General features: G+C 44.7%; 2 protein-coding genes across 13 annotated transcripts in view; one reads left to right on the top strand and one right to left on the bottom strand.

Annotated features, from left to right (window-relative positions):
• KDM2B (lysine demethylase 2B) overlaps positions 1–11740 on the bottom strand; it is a 103473-nt gene extending 91733 nt beyond the window's left edge. For 2 of the 12 annotated variants that reach the window (XM_048963820.1, XM_048963822.1), the window contains exons 1-4: positions 8147–8355; positions 7253–7397; positions 4691–4769; positions 495–541 (exon numbers count right to left, since the gene is read on the bottom strand). In XM_048963820.1, the coding sequence (XP_048819777.1) occupies positions 495–541; positions 4691–4769; positions 7253–7397; positions 8147–8197 (322 nt within the window). In that variant the 5' untranslated portion in view covers positions 8198–8355. Of the gene's footprint in view, positions 1–494; positions 542–4690; positions 4770–7252; positions 7398–7520; positions 7744–8146; positions 8357–11270 lie in introns of those variants that run through there. The other 10 variants (XM_048963814.1, XM_048963823.1, XM_048963816.1 and 7 more) reach the window with 7 other exon arrangements.
• Positions 11741–11919: 179 nt separating this feature from the next.
• Positions 11920–24354, top strand: ORAI1 (ORAI calcium release-activated calcium modulator 1). Its single transcript, XM_048964247.1, has 2 exons — positions 11920–12181; positions 21171–24354. Exons 1-2 carry the CDS (start codon positions 12068–12070, stop codon positions 21735–21737), a joined length of 681 nt encoding a protein of 226 aa, XP_048820204.1. The 5' UTR covers positions 11920–12067; the 3' UTR covers positions 21738–24354.
• Positions 24355–24466: the final 112 nt, after the last annotated feature.

Raw genomic sequence — 24466 nt, 5'->3', positions numbered from 1 at the left:
CATTTGATGACTGCAGTCACCACTTCTGCTTTGTCTCTTATCAAAGACAGGCAGTTTGCAGAGCTCTGTGCTCAGTCCATTCAGCAACCTTTCCTCCATGCATTGACCTGTCCTGACACTGATAAAGTGTGTGAGGAGAGCACTGGCAAGAGGTGATAGGGCTCTGATCAGACCTTTTACTAACAGATGCTCTACAACAGATAAAAGAAGAAGAACTCGACCAATGGAACTGCTGCTTTCCAAGATCACAAAAGTGTATGTAGGACACCTGTTAAGAGCAAAAGCATTCACTTTCCTTTAAATGGCCAATTATCCAGCATGAGATCAGAGCCTGGTCAGCACTACTAATTAGCGTTTTCCCCAGCCTTTTTAATTTACAAATTGCTTTTTTATTCCTTTTCCCAGATTCTGTTATCACAAATGTCTACAAACACAACCAGACAAGTATTTCAAAGCAATTCTGTTTTGTGCAGAGTTAATTCAAAATGACTTACCCACTAATAGCTTCACATCTCTGACAGTGAAATCCGGGTCAGGCATTCTATAATTAGCAAAGAAAGCAACGTTAAATACCATCAGGGTAAGCATTGGCACACTTTTGTTATCGTAACAAAAGAGAATACATAGTGGTCTCTGTCCATAATACAGTAGGTAGAACCAAGTAAGGCCTCTCTAAAGCATGGGCAGTGCAAGTATTAATGGCACACAGTGCCCTCACGCTGCAAGCATATAAAGTTCCTCTGCTTGTAACAAACCAGAAGAGGTGTCTCTTCCAGCACTCTAGCAGCACTGGAGTAGGAGAAAAGGGAAGGGGCTGGAAGTTATTTCAGTGAAATCCCATTTCTGCTCATTTCTGCTCGGCAACTTGCTGTACTATCTGTATACTCTCCAGTTTTCCCAGTGGATACAAACTAAGGCAGAGAAGAGTAAAGCCAGTTGTTCAAAGTCACATCATCATAGACTGGATTCTCAGTTTAGAAATAAAGAACCAAAAATAACAAATATAAGCCCCTTTATTTTAAAGGCTATTCCAAACCTCCTCGCCTAGCAGAAGACAACCCAGCCACATTTGATGGGTACAGAAGTAGCTGTTTGATTCAATTCAGGCTAATTGAGAGATAAACGATTTCCTAATTGGTTCACTGATGTTGACACATTTATAAGATCACTTACAATATCTTAAGTGTTTAATATACATAGAGTGAATTTTAAGTGTCAGGAGATTAAGAGTCTGCAATTCATTGACTGGATGGAAAAAAAAAACAAAAACAGCAGCGGGGATTTTAAGTTAACTTCATCATAACAAGATTATTTCACACTTCACATCTTCGTATAGCACAAGACTGAGGAAGGAATTGTGATGAAAACCAGCCCTGTAGGAACTGCCAGTTAGGAGCTCTGTCCCACTGCCATGGGTGGAAAACAAACAACTTGCTCCTGGTACAGTGCTTTTGACACAATTCTGTTAGAAATCAGAACTATACACCTACATGCAAACTTTCAGAGTTCTTATATTAAGAAAACACCAAAAGGTACAGTTAGAAAAACGCACTCATTGTCATGTGTGTATCTTCAGAACTATTTGCCAAAACTTGTTTGATCGCTCACTGCACCCTTATCACCTTCCTCCGGTGCAATGAGGCAGCTGGACAATATCTTTTGTTAGGTTGCTGCCAACCCTCACATCTCTGCATTTACCAGTGAGGGCCCCACAGCTTTGGAATTCACTCCCTTGCCAGAACGAAGCAGCCCGAATCAAAGCTCATCTCAATATCCAAGCTCTAGGAAGTCAGAAGCAGGGAAGGAGGAACTATTTGGGGGCAGTAAGAAGCAAGGCTTACTTTCAAGTGCCAAGGTTTGCCTTTGCTTTATGTCAGGTGCAAAGGTGAGCAATCTTCTTCAGACTTGCAGAAATCAAAATAAATTCAACAGCCAAAACAGAGAACAGCTCCAATGCAGATGCATGCAAGCAAACCCATTCTTTCTGAGAGCTCCAGCAGCAGCTGAAAATCAACTTCACAAATAAAATTAATAGCAGTTTGGAGGGCACACCTGGCATATCCTTGTTTTTTCCTCTGCATCCTCAGGATGTGTTGTACAAAGAGTCCACCAAGAGAAGAATTTCAGGCTTGAACACAGCAGGTTTCAACTACAAAAACCCATACTGTAGCTGAGTTACACCCTGGGAGGTCCAGTTTTAAATCAAGCCAATTCTGCTTGCTGCTGAGACTGTAAATTATTGTACCCCACCCTCAGCTTCACTCAGCATAACTGCCACAGTTACTCCTCTACATGTAGGGCTGCTTTGCTACTGCTCAATGTTCAGAGGAGACAACAGATTTCCAAGCAGCATTTTCTCTCCGAGATACAGTAACAGGAATGATCAAACAACTCTATGAAAACAAGATTACCTTGTGCTAATGGATCACAGGTGGATCTTTCTGCTTCTAGTTATAGAAGTAGCAGCTCATGATGATCAGAAATGCACATGAAATCAATTTCCAAAGTTCAGTTATAATATTTTTTCCTCATTCATCTTATTCCTCAACATTTTGGAGTATCCCCAGTCAGTCACCAGACTGTTCAGCTATGCTTTGTACATCTGCCAGCCACAGACATGCAAACTGACTGCTTAACATCAAACAGAAGTGTGGAAGTTCTCATATCATGTATTTTATAGACTACTGCATCTCAAAAGTCACCCTACATGTATATGGTAGATTAGGTGATCCATAAATGACAAATACAGCCTGCCATAGACAGGAGACAGCATTGCTAGAGAGGACCAAAAAAGCATGGCTTTCTCCCGAGCCTGAAGAGGAATACACATTTCCTGAACATCATCAGCAAATGACCCAAATCCAAAGGCAAACTGGCCCATCTCACTCTACTGATGTAAGGCAGCATGCTACAACAATCATTATTTCAAGCAGCAGATGTCAGGATAAGGAGACTAAGTATTTAAAATCAATTAGGCAAATGTCAGTACTATTTTGATCTCACTGGAATACAATGCACAGAGCCTTTCTGTACCTACACATCCACAAAAGGTATATGCTGCATGCCAGCCACCCTCAATAATACAGTAAGAAGTGAAACTGTAAATAAAATTATACCTGTTATCTTGCAGAGTGTCAAATAGGAAAGCCTGCTCCTGCATTTCACTTCTATCATTTAAAACATACATCTATTGTGTCTCCACAACCTTCTCTCACTCTATTGGCATTTACACCCAGCTATGTGAAATTCCTTCACAACATCCAATTCCAAGCTCATAACTCATGCTCATTTCAGAAAAAAAAGTTAGAATGTGAAGTGTCCTATAAGCAATTACTGATCTACAAATTCTAACACTTCAATCCTCCACAGCAGTCAGTGATTCAGAAGAGAAAGGAAACAAGACCAACTCACCCAGCTGACTCTGAAATGGTTTTATATTTCCATTATGGTGAAATGGACAAGTCCATAGAATCCATGCAGGATCCATTCAAAGCTCATATCAGATAAATTTAGTCTCACTTTTATCAGCATATTAACTGATCAAGATATGGAGACTGGTGATATGAATTCTATGCTCAAAAATATTCTTAAAGGAAACTTCAATATTTTACTCCTCTTTCTTCTTTGGTGGTGAATTCCATCTCCAGTATTAGAATGATACCAGAGACTCATTATTTTATCTCCCAGATCTCCAAAAGGCCAACTGAACAACAAATGAAGAGTGATGCTACACTTGGTCTTGTTAGTTCTTCACACCCAATCTGTGCATTAGACATTCAATTTATTGAACTACCTTGGTAATAATTTCCTAAAAAAGGTGGCTTACCTTTAAGTGGTCCCCTCTGATGACTGACACATGCTGTGTATGTGCATACACAGAAGCATTTGAGCAAGGCCATTTTGGGGCCTCAGCACAATGCACCTGTAATCTGGCCTCTCCTTAGGTTACTCTGAGGTAGCTTGGCTTTGTTAATACCCAATTTTGGCATTAAATTTTCAATTTAATTAAAATTTAATTAAATTTTGGCATTAATGGCATTAAACTGTGAGATGCTCAGCTGAAGTTGAGTGAAGTAATAGTTCTTGCACATAATTCATTTTCTATCATTCAGACATAATCAGTTATACAATTGAAGTACCCAAGAATATCAAAAGAGGTTATATTTTATCAGTCACACAATCTATAGTTGAACCTTGCTTATTAAAATACCAAATCCTTTATGGCTGGTATTAAGAAAATGCAAACTCAAAGACTCTAGTAACACCACATTTTAAATATTTACCAAGTAATAACACTCTGAGGAGATAAAATCATCAATGAAAAAAGAGCAACATTTGACTTTCCACCTTTACACAGAAAATGATTGAGAAGTCAAAAACTGAAGGGTGGCTGTTCTGTCTTTGCAGCACTGATTGGAAGCAAGAACATTTGAATTTTATTTCTGACTGTATCACTGATTTGTTTTTTTGATTGTATAGAACAACACTACATGCACTTAAGTTTTATAGAACTCATTATCTGTTTGTTTTTAAGTAGAAAAAAAAAAAATCACTCTCCTTCTTGTAGGAACTGATAGTCTGACTAACTGCAATACCTTCTGATGTTATTAGAAGAACCATCATAAATAAGAGAAAGCATAATGGAGGCTTTATAAAAGCATTTCTTAATCAAGATTTGGTGGTAACTTACTTAATTCCCAGTCCATCCTTATTTCTGAAGATAAGTGGAACTCTGAGAGCTTCTCTTTGCACATATTCAAAAGTAAAATCTGTTTGAATAAGGAGTAAAGAAATCCAAAATCAATTACAATGGCATTAGCACCTCACATTGCATCCTCTCAAAATGCAACCTGTTCTCCTTGTCTCACCAAAGAACTCCGCTATTACTCAGAGAAAAATATGAAGAGAATGTGTATTTTAGGTCCAGAAACCAAATGACAGACAGTGCTCTCCCAGCTGCTCTATTTTTCCTGTTCACTGATGCACATAGAATAGTGTCCAGTCACTCGGCCAGTTAAGGTCTGGGCTGCAACACGCAGGTTGTAATGAAATAGGATTCTCTTTTAACTATTAATTCTCCAACTAAATCGCTGCAAATCAGTAGAGTACTTTTGGAGCAAACGAGTAATTGAAACTTAAGTTCTTACATTTTACACTTCAAGCTATAGATTTTTATTTTATTTTAAACTAGAGGAAAGTTTCCCTCCAACCATCATTTGAGTACAGCACAAAGCCCTGATCCTGTAACTGTTTTGTTTCCATGTGAGGATTATTACTTTCAGCTGATGACATTCCCCTAATTAATTAGAAATCTAACTGCAGGAACTGATGCACAGAAATTGTGTACAGCTGTTGGCATTTAGGAAGGTGGTGAAAATGAATAGTTTTTGTATGGAGGTCACAGAATAGCACACCAACAAACTGAAAATTAAATGCAAGTTTGTTAACACTGACCAGCATCACCTTGTTGCTTCACCCTGAGGATTACACGGATTTAGGCTTTCCTGGGGATTTCTTTATGCGGTGGTCTGATACAATAGCGGTGATTCAGGGATTAGAAAGTTACAAGGCAGCAATTTGAGTGAGCAGTGCCTGCAGAACCCCACGGTTCTCTTGGAACTGGCATTCATGTGCTGCCTTAAAGTGGAAAGTATTGTTTGAATCTTTAGCAGCTAAGCACGACACTGCCAAAGACACAAAACACTGAATGCATTATAAGCGGGTACCTTCAGACCAGCATGCACGCAGCCTGGGAGAGTATAAAAACTTCATCAGGCTCCAGCGTATCGAGGATGTTTTTCTGCTATAAGAAATAGGGAGAGCAGAGGCTAAGCTCCCATGACTTTGAATCTATTTCCCTCTCCCTTAACAAACTTTTCCTTGCCACATTCAATTTCTACCTATGACAGGAATTGATGTAATCCTACTTAGAGTTGTCACATCAGAGCACTTTAATTATAGTTATTTACAAAAACATTAAAATTGTAGAAAGATTATTTCCACTAGTCTGCGGATAAGGATAATTAATACCCTAATTAGTTAAGATACCAATTAAGTATTTCTGTGTTAGATAAACCTTCATTTCTAATTCGTATTCACCTTACAACAGATCTGGCCTTAGCTCAATAAACCACAGATTTATTTATTTTGAAGGAAACTTTCATCCAAGACAAAGTCTACAAATATCAAGAACAACAACAGTTGAAGAAGCAGAGATTTACAGCCCAGAGAACAAGCAGCTATGATGATTGGGAAGAAAACCTCCAGCCCCCATTCCTGGCAGGAGAGAAAAGTCAGAGAAGAGTTATCATTAAAAATAAAGACAAAGACATAGGAAATAGAAATAAGGATCATTCAACCGATTTCCCGTGTTCATATAACCTGACTTTTTATTGTTACTAAACACTGTCATTGTTCCACCTCAATTCAATTCAGCACCTGGATTTACAAGAAAAAAATAAACCAATACTAAAGAAATAAAAAGAGTGAATAGAAAGGCAGAGCTATTCTTTATAATGCCCCAACAAGCTTTTAAATCCCTTGTGGGGTTGAACAAAGCGGACACGGACCACAACAAACTAACAAAAGACACCCATTTGTTTTCAGGTTCCTCAGATAGGGGAATGCTACCCAGAGACGTTAGGGCTGCACAGCCGGGTGAAGGTCAGCGCAGAGCGATGGCAGCCACGGGAGCGCTCGGAAAGTGAGGGTAGAACGCGCTTCTGGAAAATTAATTAACGTCTTGGAGCTAAAAAAGAATAGGTGTTTGTGTTTATTTCGGAGGAAGAAGGGGGCAGGGCTAAGCTTATCTCCTAAACAAACACCTTCCTAAATAAGATAGGTATTTGATTTCTCCACCACACTAGCTTTTCTTTAGAAGGAAGCTTAAACGCTCGTGCAAAACGAAGCCTGGATGAGAAAACGGAAAGTTTCTTAACTAAACTAGCGGCCCCGCAGTTAGAGACGTTTCGGGAGGGCTACAGCAAAACCTTTCCCTGGGGAAGGGGGTTCAGACAGAGCTCTCAGAAGAGCAGATCGGTGACAGCCCCGGCTTCGGGGTTGCGGCTCTGCCCCCACAGGACTCGGGCACCGAGCCGCTCCGGTAACTCAACAAGCGCCGGGAACACAAAGAACTCAGCAAGTAGGGAAACCCCGGCCCTGCGAGCGACTCGTGGGTGCACCCGCAGCCAAAGCACCCGGCTCAGAGGGCGGCTCCCCGGTGCCCGACACGTGGAGGCGGCCGCGGCCGTACCTTTCCCATCCATAGAGTGCACGAAATCCCCGCGATATGTTTTGCTCTTTAATTTCTCCTCCAGATTGAAACTCCTGACGCTGACGATTTCCTCCACGTCCGAGAGGTCCTCGTGCTCATCGTACCTCCTCCTACCAATGGGCCGCTGCAAAACACAAAGCACACGGGGTGGAAAAAGTGGGGTCGGTGGGGAGGGTGATGCGACCAGCGGTAGGGACACGAAATTCGCCAAACCTCCCCCGGTGCGAGCCCCAGCCGCTTACAGCACCTTTTCCATCTCCTGACAGCGTTAACAGGTGCTGAGCTGCAGGAAAAGCCAAACAGGGGAGAGGGATATGCGTGGCCCCACAGCCGGTTGTTGGTATTATTTTGCCGCACATGAACACGGGACCACTCCGGAGAATGTAGAGGGGTATCATTTACCCCAGAGCGCAGCGTTAAGGTTGCGTTATTTACATAATCCCGGGGTTTCCATAGCCACGCCGGAAGCCGCGATTTAAAAGCTGGGCGCATTATGTAACGCCGCGATGAATTTCTCCCCCCCACCCCCTTATCGCAGCCGGAGCCTGCGCGCTTCTACCGGAGCACAGATTTGGGGGAGGAAGGGGTTAACGAGGCCGGGGGTGGGGGGTCGATGCCGCTGCCCCCGCCCCACAGCATCGCCCGGAATTGGGGGGTCGGGGGGTGCGACACGCACCGGCCCGGGCTGCTGCCACGGGGAGAAATAAGTCTGTACCCTCTCCTGTTCCCCTCGGTTAAATCCCCCCTCCCGGTGCCTGCGTTGCTCCGTGGTGAGCTATGGCGCTCTGCAGCCTGCCCCACTCACCGTGCGAACAATTACGCAAAATCAATTAAAAGGCACAAATAGGAAAGAGACCGAAGACGGCTACACACCAATCTTCTTCCAGAATCCTTCTCCGCCTTCATTTTTTCGGAGAGTTTCATCACTTAATTGTCAACGGCTCCTGTCCTGCATGTTTGGCCCGAACGGGGAGGAGGGAACACAAAAGGCGGCTGCTAAAGGTCTCGCTAGAGTTGGGCAAGTTTGCACCAGCACTTTTTTGGGGGGAGGGAAGGGGAGGGGCGGCGATGCGCTGTGCCAGGTCTCAGGGAGCCGCGGCCGGGTGGCAGCGCAAAGAGCCGAGGGGAGAGCAGCGAGTGCGGCTTTAAACCCAGCACTGAGCGCCGTGCGGTGGGGGAAAGGAGTTCCTCGGCTGGGGGCCGAAGAAGTCCTAAAATCACCTTACGTGGCCGCCGGTACAAGCAGCTGTTGGGACCGTCTGACCATTGGGCAGGCAGCAGGTTTGGAGCCCTCCCTGCCAGAAGGCACATCGTGGGGTTGCAGGCTGGTGGCATCGGCTGTGCTCCTCTCGCCGATTCCCCTTCCACACATATAATTTTTGCAGTTGATGTGAGACTTAAATGAGATTCTACCTTTGCTACAGTCCTTGCAGCCCCCAAATTACGGGCCTCTGCTCCAACGAACCTCAGCAGCAAACTTCAAGCTGCCTTTCTCAGACCGCTTACGTGGAGGCTGAGCTCTTTCTTAAATAGGGCATTTCACTACTCCTGTCTGCTTCTGCTGAACAACAATGTCTGCACACGGCATCTGCTTTCCCCTCGCATACCTCATCAATTGCATTCTAAGCACTGCACCAGTGTATTCAATATTATGATAAAAGACATAAAAATTCACCTTTGCAGGCCTTGCTGCTCATCTCTTTGGAAAGGCCCATATTGTATCAACCCAAGGCACACAGGTAAAGGCAGGGCTTGTCTCTTGAAAAGGGCTCTAACACAAGATTTAAGGCAGTAAGATCCTCTTCCTGCATCTGCCAACAACTGTTTGCAGAATGTTGAGGAATCATGTAATCCTTCTCTAACATCTTCCTACTTGCAGACGATTGAACCTTATTATCATATAGAAGCAGCGTATGGGTTATATATTGAAGAGTGGGTTGCAGATGTCTGTTATGTGGAGTGCATTATTAATCCATAATCCTGAAGAGATGGATGTATATGGTGACCTTTCAGCCAAGATTACTCAATCTTAAAATTAAATGCATGTGTACATCTGCAGGATTGAGGGCAGAGGACTTGTACAAGATAAATGGATGTTACTAGAGACTCATCAAACAAAAAACACATCATCCATCCAGTCTATAGAAGTCCACCAGCAAAGATGGAACATACACATAAAAGAAAATCAAGTCATTTTTCTCTATCTTTTTTTGGGACATGAACTATCTGAGCCTTTTGGTGCACCAAACCAACCCACCAAGGGCTGTGTTAATCACTCACACCTGGAAACACTTGAGCACATGACTGAAATATGGAAGTATGCTTCAGAAATATCAGTTTTAATCTATAAACCTCCAAACATAGAAAACACATTTGTAATCTCGTTTTAAGACAGAAGTGATTCCAGTGAAGCTACAAGTCATTTCCCCTTTGAAATACGACTGCAATAATTTTGTGTATTAATACCAAAACACAAAGTCACAAACTTAAAAGAACTGAGGAAAAAAGAGGGGTGGTAGGATGTATAGGATCACATCCCAGCTGCATTAGGTGGGATGAAGCCATTTAGAGCAGTATCAAGGCCATGTGCTGCAGGATGCAGGTTAACTGCTGGCAGCTGGGCTGAGAGCTCATTTCCCCCCAGAGCCACTCATGGTTTCTTACCAGGGGTAAGATAAAAAAAACACCCAAATACAATTTTAGGAGAAAACTTCATGAGTACCTGAATGCCAGCATACAGATTTCTGAGGGTTCTCTGGGAAGAAACCTGGGACTCACGCTGCTTCCTCTGACTGTGTTCATGCAAAAATGATCCAGAGAATGGGAAAAGGTTACCTCTAATTAGGGGCAATAGCAGCCTGCTGCTCCAGGGGCCAATTCCCTTTCTCATGCGTATATGTCCCACATCAAGGCTAGTGTTTGCGTACCCACAGGGAAGCTCGCTCGATTCAGCGGCCTGATCCAGACACAAAACTAACTCAGTACGAAAAAAAGCCTATATTTTTATTATGTCAGTACTCTTGCTCTGCAGCCTGAGGCAGAGGGGTGGTGTAGTTTACAGGATGGACGGGTGAATGAGGTGTGCTGAAGGAAGAGTGCAGGACTACACCCTTTTGGCGGCCTTCTGCTATTGCACTCATCCGAGGTACCAACAAACCCCGGCTTTGAACTCCCGCATGATTTCAGAACTCCCTGAAGCATTTCTGAGTTAATTAAGCCCGAGTGAGTCATCGTTTCAGCTCACTCTAGAGGAGAGAGGTGTGTATAGAGGTGAGTAATTAGGGTTGGAAATAAAAGAATTATCCCTGATAGTTTATATCTCAGAATGGAGGTGTAAATGGATAAACTGTTATAGTTGTAAATGGAAGAGGTGTGGTGTTGATTTTCGTTGTTGCTGTTTGTTTTAAGACTTAAAACACATAAAACAGTAGTACTTTATAACACTATTGTATGCTGCCTTTCACACAACTCCTATGGAGCGTTACTGTAAGTCATGTCATCCTTGGAAGAGAAAGAAGTAGCAAAGAGCATCCGAGGTTGCTCTTATTACGGGAACTCTGACTCAAACTGCTTTTCACAGAGGTCTCTCAATGATCCTGCAGACAAACGTTTAACTAACATACTTTTGACATTAGAACGACTCCAGTTATCTCCTGAGAGAAGAACGAGATAGAATCTATGACCAGGTTGTTTCAGACACTGTATCTACAAACTTCAAATTGTCTGGATTTTTCCCTGTCTGTGTCAGCTGCTGTTTGGCAGTGTAAATGGAGAGAAAAGCAGTGTGATCTGCGTGTGCGCATTCTGTTATCGCCTTTAGATATAAGAAAAAGAACAATCTTGCAAATAAAGAAAGGTGTTAAGAGGACCAAAGCAAAGACACTCAAGGTGTGTTGCAATTATTATTTTGAGGTGAAAAACTTCCATGCCACAGAAAATCACCCATTCCTTAAATCCCTAACAGCACTGCTGTTGCAGCAATTCAGCTCGTGCATACCTGTAGGCAGTGTCCTCGCCTGGCGTTTCTGTGGCGAGAATCATCCATCTCCTTACTAGAACTCTTTAGCAGTGGGTTTAATCCTCACCTCTTCAGCAGTGGCCCTCGGAGCTGTGCCACCAGCTTACTGCCTGCTCTGTACCTCGCTTTTCCCTCTGTAAAAGGCAGGGAAATAAATAGAACTGCATGCTGTTGGCGATTGCAAAACTGACAAGCACTGGCCGTTCTGCTAACGGCCGACTGTTATCAGCCGCTCGCTGATAAACGAGTTTGCACAAACGTTGATCTGGTGCCGAGGGCAGAGGTTAGCTCTGAAGTGAAGCGCCGGAGGTTTTCGGGGAGGTGGGCTGAGGGGGGGCCGGCAGCGCTGTAAGGGAAGGCAGCGAGAGACGCGGGTAACGGCTGCCCCGTTCCCTTTTCTCTGTCCTGAGAGCGAGTGCAGGGGCAGTTCCCACAGAGTTGTGAGAAGTTACCTAAGAAAACATAGAGGCCTGTCAGCAAAACGCGTCTGACGGAATCAGAATCGCTCCGCTCGGGGCCGTCGAACCGCGGCCGCACTTTGTCTCAGCGCGGGAGGCGGGAAGTGGCCGCGCGGCGCCCCCTCAGGCGGCAGAGAGGGGCGGAGCGAGCGGCGGCGCGCAGACTCGGAGCGGCGGGCGGCAGGCGCGGCCCCAGCACCGGCAGCAGCGCCGGGCGCCATGGGGCGTTAGCCGCGCAGCTGGTGCCCTCGCTCTGCCTCCGGAAGGAGCCGCCGTCGCCGCGAGCCGCTCGCACCGCTCCTCCGCCGCCCGGAGCCCATGAGCCTGAACGAGCACTCGATGCAGGCGCTGTCCTGGCGGAAGCTCTACCTGAGCCGCGCCAAGCTGAAGGCTTCCAGCCGTACCTCCGCGCTGCTCTCCGGCTTCGCCATGGTGAGCGCCCGGCGGGTGAGGGGCGCTGGCTGAGGGCGGGCGGGCGGAGCGGCGCTTCCCTTTTCCGCGTCGCAGCCTTTCCCGCCGCGCCGCGCTGAGGGAGCACCGCGCGAGGCCGGGGCGGCTCCGTGTGGGGATTTAGCTCTTAGAGAGGGTGGACCTCGCAACACGGCCGTCTGGTGCTGATGCCGCCGCGTTGCCCTCAGGCAGGCACAGCCTCACCGGCAGCTCTCGCGGCGGGGGGAGGGCCGGGGTCGCGGGCTGCGGTGTTGTTTTGCAGGCAAATAAAGGCGAATAATCCCTTGGACGTTTAGAGATCGACGTGAACCGATATATTGAAAAACTCCCGGGTTTGCCGCATTCTGAGGGAGTTGTGCGCGCTTCCTGCTGTTTTTTGTTTTTCTGTCGCTTTGGTCCAGAATCCGTCGGACGCTCCCGGTTACTTCACGTGTCAGTCGGTCCGTGCCCGGTGCTTGCAGCGGGAGCCGCTCCCCGCCGCGCCGCCGTTCGGGCGGAGGATGCTGCTTCAGAGCGCGGCGGCGAAGCTCTGTCGCTCTGACGGTCAAATAAATGTCACTGTCCTCCTCTGGCGGCTAAAAACAGCCCGCAGGGACTGAGTGACAGGGCGCTGTGTCGGCCGGGGGGCGGTGAGCTGGGGCTGCTCCTCCCGTGGTACCGCCGCTGGCAGCTTGGCTGCTTCGCTCGGTGTTTCTGACAGCGAGGGCAGAAGGTGGAAAAGAGAATCTCTGCTTTCGTCTGTGGGCAGTTGTGAATGGTTGCGTTTGCAGAATTCCGTAGAATCGCTTTAGTTGCAAGAGACCTCCGAAGGCCGTCTGCTCCCACTGCCCGCAGTGCACAGGGACACCCACAGCTCCAGCAGTGCTCACAGCCCCGTCCCCTGACTGCGGCTGTCTGCAGGGATGGGGCTCCACCACCTCTCTGTGCACCCTGTGCAGTGCCTCACTGCCCTCAGCATAAAAACTTCTTCCTTGTATCCAATCTAAATCTCCCCTCTTTCAGTTTTTAACCATTTCCCCTATGACAAGCACCACTAAGGAGTCCATCCCTTCTTTCTTTACAGCCCCTTTTGATACTGACAGGATGCTCTCAGCTCTCTCCAAGCTGTGCAGCCCTAGCTCTCAGCCTGTGCTTGCAGGGAGACGATCCATCCCTCAGATCATTTTGTGGCTCTCTGGACTCACTCCCAGCAAGTCCGCATCTCTCCTGTACTAAGGATGCCACATCTTAAAACATTATTTAAAATTAAAATACTATTATTTAGAAGTAATTCTTAATCTCATAAATCTGTTTGGCTTTTCTTTAAATATTTATTCTGTGGGGTCTGGATCCCTGTGAACCTATGAGGTGAGACTCGTTTGCTTTCCAAGGAGCTCAGGCAGCTGGGGGTGCTGCAGTATGAAACTGCAGCTTTGAGGTAATTCAGGAAAAGCTACTTCGTCCTGCTTGGAGAAGCCCTCGCAGCCCGGAGTGTTACATGAGAATATTGGGTTTTTTTCTGGAAGTTACCCCTTCAAAAAAAATTGTACTTTTGTTTTCGTTGGTAAAGTCGCGCTGGAAATCAGCTTGTAACCCCATTGGTGTGTTACAGGTGTTATAGGTGTGTTATAGGCAGTCAGCTGCTGGGACTTCCTCATTGGGTTACGGAAGAGCTGATTTAATGTTCAAGTATTTTTAGATTTCTTTTAAATAACTTTGCTGATCTGCTCGAGGAGTGCTTTCGGCACAGAAGGCAGGGCCTGCTCTGTGCTGTCACGCCTCCGCATTGTTCTCAGAGTTCGGTGGATTCCTCAGCACCTGATGTCTGAACAATGGGCTGCTGTGCTGCAATCTGGTCCTGGATCTAAAACTTCTTACAGCAATTAAGAGCCTTTGTTCCTCCCTTTTCCTTATCAACGCAAGAAAGAGCCCGAAAGACACATCCAGGACTTGCCAGCGCATTGCTGGGAATTGCCAGCCTGCAGTGCTTTGCTCTCGTGTGCTCCATTGATCCGTGGTCTTTTATTAAATAGTGCTTACATCCTTTAGTACCAGCTAAGTGTATTCCCACTAAACTGGTTCTTCACTGTTGGATTAATCTGGCATCTAACTGCAGCCATTTTGCAGAGGTTTTTCCCTCAAGATTAGTGAAGCATGCCCCAGTTAAATGATCCATGCCAAAGTCGTAATTGCAGAGAGCAACAATGTGTAGAGCATGAAATACTCAGCCAGGTTTCAAGCTCACGAGTGTTAACATTTCCACAGAGGACTTTTTAATGAAAGCCTGCTTTACAATGAGTGTTGGTTCTGAGCCTACACACCAGGATGTTACGCTTTGTGTTGGCTTTGAGGAAGTAATGCAGGCTCTGGTGGCTGGAGAGAGATGTTAGTGATGCTCCTCAGTGTTTCCTTTGCAGATTTCCATGGGTGCTGTTGTCTGGTCCAACATGTTACCTCTGCTGACCATCTCCACTAGAAGTACTTTGCAGAGGGTACCCAAAAATCACAGGGAAGCTGTTAAATCCCAACAACTATTGGAGTGGAGAAGTCAGATCCCCCCCCACCTGCTGCCAATTAACAGCTCTACGAAAAAACTCAAGCCTAAATTAGGTGTCTAAATTACACAGCCTTGGTGGTTGTCTTAGTTATATTTAGAATTTGGAGGATGTCACTTAGCAGAGAGTGCACTTGTAAACACCTCTAATGATTCAAACTAGGCAGACTGTTGCAAGTAGTAACATACAGGCTTAAAATACTGGATATTGCCAAAGAACCTCATGCAGTTGCCTTTGGAAGAGCTGATACAGAAGGCAGCTTCTGTCATCTTTTCTAGCAGTTGGGCTGCACTGACACGTTACTTCAATATCAGCTATTACTATGGAAATGTTGAAAAGTAGGATCCAGCCCTGCTGCTGCCAGTGCTGGGCAGGTACAGGAGGTACTCTGCCATCCTGCATGCTTCAGTCATCCCTCGTTAGAAGTCGTGTTAGCTGTAGTTTACCACATTTCTGGAAGAATGATGTGCAACAGCTGCATTTTGTAGTCTCCAGTAAAGCCTTACAGCCTGGTTTCACAGCTCCTGCCACCACATATCTTTTATATCACTATTGCAGTTGGAGGTTTTTACTGCAGCTGGAAGGATCTGCTCTGTACAAAAGGTTTCTCCTCTTTGCTTACTGCTGTGAAAGCAGCATTTTGTTGCTCCTTTGAGCATCCCTGTCTGGAGGTTACAGATGAGCAAGGCAGGCAGCAAGGAGCGCTTTGGGCTCTCTCTGATCTCTAGCAGCAGCTGCCTGTGGCTGCTATCGTTTGGAAAGTGTGAAGGTGATGTGAAGCTGTTGTTTGTTCCTGTTGTGCTGTCTAATGTGACCCTAAAAACTAGATTTATTGTAAGTAGTGCCGTGTCAAGATGCTGCCTTCTCAAGGTGCGTTCACTCTGATTGTGTGGGTATTGGATTTTCATGTTTATTTACCAAGCTAAATCATGCATTTCTGTTCCAGTGGTGACTTTAGCAAATATTAACATTTTCCATTCTAAACATATAACAAGCCGCAGAGTCGCAATTCTAGGCTAGTGCGTAAGTGATGCTTCCTTTTGTGTTTAAAAAAAAAAAAAGAAAAAGAAAAAGCAGTAATATCATTTTGGCTTGCCTTTTTAAATTTCCTGCGACTGTTTCTGGCTCATACACTGTCTTTGTATGAGTTGTTTATAACTTGTAATGAATGGTGCAAGAACTGCAGAGCCTGCCTTTGTGTCTCTGTCTCTGGGAGTGTGCAGCACTGTCAGGCAAAAGGAGGCAGCTCAGGAGCTGAGGGCAGCTGCAGGAGCACTGTGTGATCTGTTACTGAAACAACCTTGTGATCGCAGCCTCTGCTCTGGCAAGGTGAAGGTGTTGTAGTTTTGTTGCATTTCTCCAGGTCACATTTACCTCTCCTTGTGTGGATGGGCCCGTATGATATCCAACCACAAAGCTTTCTTATAAAACATTCTTCACGTATTGCTCTGTATAAAAATTGTCTTTTTCTCTTCATTGGTTTCTTACCTAGGAGTGGCAGCCAAGGACAGGGATGAGGAGCTGAGGGCAGCCTTGCAAGGATGTAGCCTTGATTAAGCCTGTGATTAAGGGGGAGAGCTCTCAGTAACTGTTTGCTGCTGTTGCTATTGCCCATAACAACAAAGCAGTTATCTTCTTTCCAGTGTAGAGTCTCGAGTGTCAATGTGACCTGCTGCACGGTGCTCTCAGCTCACTTCTCCCTTTTGTTTTCCTTCTGATCATTGTCTCTCATGTCTTAGTTTCCTGGAATACTTCTAATTTGAGGGAATCCAATTGTTAAACAGGAACTGAAACTTGTCTTACAGCTTATAAAACTGGGAAATAGTGCTGGAATTTGAAGCAAGTCTGTAATTTCTGTCTCCCCTGTGCTAAAATGAGCAACTGGCAAGCCAGAGCAATAACTTACCCTGCGTTTATGTGGCCATACGAGTTTCATTTGCAGCGACCAGTTCTCTGTAGAAAATGGTGTTGTTGCTGATGAAAATTGCTTTACCAGCATAGCACAGCTCATTCCTTGTTACTGGTGTTTGTCAGTCACTGTGTCAGTGCTCTTCTATGGATAGAAACTTCAGGAGTGCTCAGCATTTTCCTTTTCAGAGTGTAATGAGACATGGAAATATTGCACGTAAGCAAGTGAAATGAACTTGTTTCAGGACACTGAATTGTAAATCGAGCTGAAATTTCAGCAGCTTCTTCAAGAGGGTAGGCTGATTTCTTGCAGACTGGTATTGTTCAGGCTCCCATAGCTGTGAAATCCAGAACTGTTGAAGGCTTGAACATGACACGTGCCCAAACTCAGTCATCTCTTGAAAGTGTGAGCGCTGCCCTTCTGTGGCCTTATGCAAACTCCAGTCTTGTATCCTGAAATCATGAGTCTTTGAGTTTTGTTAGGAAGCTGTGTTTCAGACTTACAGCTTTGTCAAGGGCTGCAGTAAATCTGTCGATCATATCTGTAGGATGACCTGAAGTTAAAGTTAGCTCTTCTCGGAGCTGGGGATTAGAGCAGATGACCTCTTGAGGTGTCTCCCAGCCTACATTACGCTCTGGTTATGCAGCAAGGCAAGATGCATGCAGTGTCCCTGTCAGCTGTGCAATACAAATCAGGTGGCAAGTGTTCAAAGAGACTTTAAAAGTGGTGAAGGCAAAGATGCTGAAGCAGGTTGTTTTGGATACCATGGAGACATCAGTGCCCTGAGGGTTGCATGTTTGAGTCAGCATAAAAAAATACTAGAAGTCACAGAGGAAAAAGTCCTGTGTGGAACATCAGCATCTATATGTCAGACTTTGCACTGTGTGGGATTAGATCTTAGCAAACATGCTCACCTTGGTCCTGGAATTGCAAGCATGACCTTACAAGAGCAGTTCTCATCTTTATTTTTCATCTTTATTTTTTTTTCAACTTTATTTCGAAGTTGCAGCAGGAGCAAAGGAGGCAGGAACTTCTTGTGCTCTGCTTCACTGTTGGAAAGCAGATGCAGGACCTCAATGAAAAATGGAGCTTTCTGTTTTAGGTGCCTGGCCTGTGCTGTTTACTTTCTTTAGAATGGAAGCTTGCAACTGAGAAGTGTTGGCAGTTTTTCTGCTGTTTTCCAGAGAAAGGTTCCCAAATCAACTTCCTTGGTAGTTTGAGGAGACAGAAAACATGAACTGATTTCTCACTTACAGGTCAAGCGGGAGTTGCTCTGCCAGGCTCAAGCACAAGGCGGCTTTGCTGTGCCCCCTGTGGAGGCTTTCTATCAACTTTAGTAGGCTTTGAAATCCTTTGGGCATTCTGCATCCTACAGCCTCTATCTGAAGGGATTTCTGAAGTATCCATTGATGCTGAATGAATGCAGAACAGAAGTGCTTTCTTGCTTTCCCTGTTCCTTTCAGGGTGTTTCTAACACTATGTCACAGCTGCAATAGAGTGTGTTTCCCTTTTGCTTAAGGGTGTCTCTGCACAACTAACTGCTTCAGCATAATTTTTTTCCTTTCCTGTCTATGAACACATGAACAACTCTTATGTCTTTGTTTCTTAGGCACATTTTCTCACCAAGGAAAGTTTAAGAAAAACATCCACCCCCCTTTCTGGAGAGCCTGTAGTCTGCAAAGAGCTGTCAGTGTTGGTGGGCAGCACTGATCATGTCTCAATATACCCTGAATGTTCAAAGTCTGGAGCTTTCGCACTGGTCCCTTGGAGGGCTGAATCTATGAAGCTGTCATCTCCTTAGCGTCAGGAGAAAGATTTTTCCAGCTGTTTTTCAAGTGGGCAGATGGCTTCTGCCTTGTTTGCCCATTCTCAAACTGGGAATACTGGGCAGTGTGCAGTGGTGCCTGCCTGGCTGCCAGCTTACTGCGCTGCCTTGAGATGGTGTTGGTGCCGCCTGTAATTCTTCTTACAGAGATGGTATGCTTGCAGTCATAGCAGCTAGTTGCACGGTATGGTTTGAGCTGGAGGAAGTTACACCCTTCCTGCTTTCGAGTTGGTCTCAGTGCGTTTCAGAAAGCACTCACAGAAGCCATATGGGGCCGGCCAGCGCAGCAGGCGCCCCATGCAGAGCTGCTCTGCCTTAACGCCTGTCAGCCACAGACGCCAAAGCCTTGTTTGTGTCCCTCAAGCTCAGGTTTCACCTGTCCTGTTGTGGTGTTGTGATGGTAGGGACTCATGGGGGGTGTCCAGCAGTGATAAAATGCAGCCTTTTTCCTCAGGAGATGCCTGGCCAGGATCTCTGCTTCTTGGAGATCAGAAGTCCCTATGATTCTCTCTGCACAGAGCTATCTCAGTATGTGAATGCTGCTTGAATTATGCTGTTCTCGTGTAAGATGCTCTTTTGGTTGCATTTAAGTAAAGGCAAATTGTAACTAGGTACTTGTAGATTACATGTAATTGTTTGAGATTTCCTTTAGCTCAGCCTAGGGAAAGAGCTTTCCTTCTGACTCCATTGAAATGGGAAGAGCTCCAGAACAGCCAATATGTTGCAACTATGAGCCTGTCTGAACTTTAGAATCAGCTGCTTGATATCGTCATTAATGTTATCAACATTTGGCGAATGAAATACTTAAGAAATAATCAGTTCTTATGAGAAAAAAATATTTATCTTATGGTGTTCCTTGGTGTCTCATTTGGTTGTTATCACAGTAAGAACTGGGATGGAGGATTTAAATGTCCTGCAAGAGTGGAGAATTATTGAGTCTGCAATAGATCCAGCAGCCCAGCTTTTGCATTCAAGCTACGCACCAGAAAACATACATGGAAAAAATGTTGATAAGTAAAAAAATGACTCCTCAGTGGTGAAGGCTTGCAGTTGTTCTGTGAAAAACACAGCACAGGAAGCCCAGCATCCCACGAGTGCATGGGGACTTAGAGAGCAATCCCTGCTGAAGGGAGACCTGACGGCCATATGTTTATCCTCCAAACTGTGAAGTTTTTCACAGCTGAGAAGTGGTTATTTTAAAACCTTCACGCAGGAATTGTGTATGTATTACTGTAATTTCTTGTGGAGTTTCTTTAGCACTTGGATGCTGCTCACTAGCTTGGCTGGTTGGTTGGGCTTATGATGACAAGAGCTTTCAATAAAGGAATTAAAATATTGGCAAATGGCCTGGAGTGCCTGTTGAAACGTGTGTAAGAGCCTTGGTTGGCTTAACGTTTGGGGAAGGCAGTTAGGAGTTGGGGTGCCATAGGATGTGCTGGCTCTGTGTGTATGGAGCTGGGACCCCACACTTGGTGCAGTTTTAGTTGCTCCAGCAAAGCAGTGATATTTGAACGCTCACTGTTTGTGCAGCTGTCTATGAACGTTTTTCCGTGTGAGTTTTTGATGCAAATTAAGGTGTCTGAGATGCGTGCCGTAGTCTGGGCACCATTTAAGCCATCTGTGTGGTGCAGCAATGGGCCAAACCTGTGCTGATGAGACACAGGAGAGATGCTTTCCCAGCGACGTGGCTACAGCTGCAGCTTCCAGAGGTTGGTGCTGGCCAGGGCCTCTCATACTGCTTCATTCCTTGAACAGGAGGATTTCTGCTGTAAACACCCTGTTATTATTCCAAACAGGAGTAACTACTGTGTTTTCTGGATCTGAGATCTTAGCATGCTGAATTGAATAATTCCTTCTGGAATCTTCCCCTCATTGGTTTTGTTCACTTTTCTTGCCTAGGAGAACATTATTTTTCTTTCTTTCAGCCTTCCCCACACCACTTCCTTCTAACATTTATTTGGCACCATGCACATGGTGGAGCCTTTGGTGTTTTGAACCTTTTTTTTTTTTTTTTTTGGAAGTTTGCTTTAAGGCTTATTTTGAGTGAAAGAATGTAACTGAGAGCCCTGTGGAAAGGTGATCCTCTAATGAAGGGCTGTGGCTCTTCAGAACACAGGCACAGAAGATGAAAGGAGTAGCAGGGTTTGAAGGCAGTCTGCAGCCTTCACAGGCAGCCGTGTTACTGATACCAACTTCAAATGACTTCGCACGGCATTCGTTCTACGTACGTGTGCGACACAAAGCATTTCATAACACTCAGCAATATTTAGAGTCTATAGTAGAGCCTGCCACTTTAGTAGTGTGGGAAAGAAGAACTCTTCCACCTTGTGATCAGCATGGTTGGACTCTTAAAATCCAGCTGTTCTGTGGGATGAGCTGGAGGTAGCTCAGTGGCTGTGCTGCTCGAGGCTTTTGTGCACGCTGATGGTTGGCTTTAAGCTGAGCAGTAAATGTGAAGGGGTGGCTTTGTGTGATGGCTGCCACCAAAGACTGAAGTGTGGTGCAGCCTGTCACTTTGTTTGGATCAGGTGAAGTTCCAGAGCCATTGGAGCATCAAATAAGTATTTTTATTATCTCGGCATAAACAGAATTAGAATGACATGCCTAATGATCCTGCAATTAAAATCATTTAAAATCAGAATTGGTAGTCAAGCAGTATGTAACAGAGGTAATTATATCTCCTTTTTTTCCCTTTCCTTTCAGGTGGCCATGGTAGAAGTTCAGCTTGATGCAGAGCATGACTACCCACGAGGTCTCCTGATAGCCTTCAGTGCCTGTACTACAGTCCTTGTTGCAGTTCACCTTTTTGCACTCATGATAAGTACCTGCATTCTTCCAAATATAGAGGCAGTTAGCAACGTGCATAATCTCAACTCTGTAAAGGAATCTCCTCATGAGCGTATGCATCGGCACATTGAGCTTGCCTGGGCATTTTCTACTGTCATTGGGACTTTGCTCTTTCTTGCAGAGGTGGTGTTGCTGTGTTGGGTGAAGTTTCTTCCCCTGAAGAAGAACCCCCTTGACCCAGCTCAGAGCAGCAATTCCAGCATCACGTCAGGACAGGCAGCAGCCATTGCATCGACGTCTATCATGGTTCCCTTTGGACTGATTTTCATTGTCTTTGCAGTCCACTTCTACAGGTCTCTGGTGAGCCATAAAACAGACAGGCAGTTTCAAGAATTGAATGAACTTGCTGAATTTGCACGGCTCCAGGATCAGCTGGATCACAGAGGTGATGCCATCTCCCCAGCTGTTACCCATTTTGCATAAACCTGTACTTAAAGAAAATAAATCCACCGTTCTGCTCCTGCCTTATGTTGACTCCCCCATGCATGAATGTTCAAACTGTTGATTTTCTTTTCATAGAAGTTTATAAATGTTTGGGGAAAAAAAAACAGCCCACAACAGTTCTCCCCTTAACATGGCTAGCTGAGAGCAGAAGGAATGGATGACCGGATGTGCATGTGCCACATCCCTTTTCTGAGCACTCTCATTTGTTTCTGCCTGCCACTGAATGGTGGCTACACAAATGCAAGGAGAGTAATGCTGTACATTTGGGTGATAGGGATGGACAGAGAAGCTTTTTCCTCTTTGTTTAACGTTGGCATTTACTAGAAGATACTGTTTGTCCAGTCCGTGTTGCATGGCGTGATACAAATTACTTGGGATATGCAGCAATTAGCACTCGGTTTCAGTGCTAGCACTCTCAGTTCTCTCAGTCTGACAGATGGTAGAAGGGAAAGCTCTCCCACCACTTTCTCCAGTGTGTTTTGCTGCCAAGTAATTCTTACATCAGTGACTTCTCCAGCACCTTTCCATGGCAGTTGCATGCTGTGTAACTCACTGAACACCCGTGACTCTTTCTGCTGCCATGTGGTATGGCCACAGGAGAAGGAATGAGACTGCTATGCTCTTCTTTGGAAGAAAATAAAAGCAATAACTGTTTTCAAGTTCTCAGAAGCTGGCATGTATTATCTGGAGAGATAGAACTGCCTGTTTTCCATTTAGGAATCTTTTTTTAAAAAGAAGGAACTAAATGGAAATTATCACTGGATATTTTTTTGCTTGAAGATCAGAACCACTGCTGTTTTTTCCAAGTCAAAGTAGCAATTATTTTATACTTTTATATTAAAAATATATTTTTAATAAATCCTCAGATACAAGCTGCAAAAGGTGCTTTCTCTGCATTGGATTCCCAAGTAATTAGCTATTGCTAAGCCTTGGTCTTCCTTGTTTAGAAAAAGTCTTCTGCTTGCTGAAGTGCTGCCCTTAGTAACTTCTTAAGATGTTTTTTGCCTTCCAGATCCTCTGGAAGCTATTTTTAATCTCCATAGATGTATTTATGAAAGTAGATTATTTGTAACTAATATTGCTGCTTACTTTCAGACATGAATCTATGCTAGTGAGGCTCTGGTGTCTTTTTTTTTATTTTTAATTTCTTCCTTAACCTAAAACTTCCCTTGGGCCTCTCACGTGAGAGGTTTGGCCAAGAAGGATGCAGCAGTGGTCCTGGGCTACTGCAGTAATTCCAGCTATGTCTGTAAGTGGATTTTCTTTGGAATGCAATTCTTGTGTAGAAAAGCTTTGGTTTGTAATGGGTCAAAGCCATTTTTGAAGACAAACTGAGACGGGTTTCAAATCGAATGGAACATACCTTTACCTCCTGCTGTAGCTAACACTGTGGAATATAAACTGTGGTGGTTTTGTTGTGTTTGTTTGTTTGTTTTTCAATCAGACTGGTGAATGTGACAGTACAGGGAACTGTACCTGAGTGAGCCTGGGCTGAATGTGGTCTCTTACACCCAGCCTCCATCTCAGGTTATCCCGATGTATTTTCAGTCTATGGGATGTGGAAGGTGTTGACAGTGGTGCATCTGTTCTGAAAAACAGCCATTAGAAGAGGACCTGGTGTTTTTTCAGCAGGTTTCTTGGGGTATCCTCTGTCCTCCGGCAGAAAACTCTTTTCCACACACCAGTTTCCCAGGGCCTCCTGCTGTACAGAGGCCTGGCAGGATTTTCTCCCGCTCTGCCATTCCGTTGTGTTTCAGGTGTTCTCATACTGGTGTAAATCTATCGATGGTGAGAACTGTGGCTACGATTCCTCACACGTTTGTTCATGGAGCACTGTAAAGATTCTGATAGTGAAGGCAGTAAGAAAACAGCATTCCAAACCACAGTAACTGAGGCAGACACAGAGTTTGTTTTCCCATCTCTCGGTGGAATACCAGTCCTCTCCTGGGAGGGGAGATTCTCAAAACAGCAGTAAAGGAAGCAGATTTGACTCGATATGTGTTCTGGAACAAATGGTCAGAAGGGTGCTATAGGGCTGAAAAATTATGCATCTGTCTGTAAATGATGTATTTAAAAGTCCTAACATTATTTTGAATATAAGTCCAGAAAATATATTATACAAGCTTATTTTGTAAAGTTATTTGCTGTTCTTGGTAGGGTTCTGGACTTTTTATCTTGTGGGTCTTTTACAAAATGAAAGTGTTTTGTTTAGGAAATATAAAATTATGAGCTTATTTTTTAACTTTCTCAAGCCAGTAGGTCCTCACCTATTGGAGCTGTCAGCCCCAGCCATTTCACTGACTATTTTCTGCACTTTAATCTCTGATATCAAGTGTTTCTCTCGTTTTCCAGCTGTGGAAATGGTCACAAAAGTTGTGCCTTGGCCACGTCTCATAACTGTGCCTGAGGCAGTAACCAGGCCTGATCGTATGGCTCCAGATGTTGAGTGCACTTCAGCTTGTTTTTTATTCTTTATTTATACTAATGGTATTTCATGTTTACCTCAAGCATTTTAAATGTCAGTTATTGTATATCAATTATTTAGATATAAAATAACTTCAGATAATGAAATAAAATATACTCAATTGTTGCTGATTGTTACCTAGATGCCTAAAAATACTTATTTTCTCTACGTCCATTGCCTCTGCCTGCCTGTGTTGTGCTAATCCTCACTGTATTGCTGAGGGTCTCTGAAATGTATGCAGCTT

Source organism: Lagopus muta, chromosome 17 (genome assembly GCF_023343835.1).
Source record: "Lagopus muta isolate bLagMut1 chromosome 17, bLagMut1 primary, whole genome shotgun sequence".
NCBI classification, from domain to species: domain Eukaryota; kingdom Metazoa; phylum Chordata; class Aves; order Galliformes; family Phasianidae; genus Lagopus; species Lagopus muta.
The sequence above is the reverse complement of the archived record's forward strand: the minus strand, read 5'-3'. Positions and strand labels throughout refer to the sequence as shown.

Excerpts from the sequence above, each read along its gene's own strand:
- ORAI1 (XM_048964247.1), top strand. The coding sequence starts at position 12,068 with ATGAGCCTGAACGAGCACTCGATGCAGGCGCTGTCCTGGCGGAAGCTC. Across the intron at positions 12,182-21,170 it reads TGCTCTCCGGCTTCGCCATG|GTGGCCATGGTAGAAGTTCA; the intron begins GTGAGCGCCCGG and ends CTTTCCTTTCAG.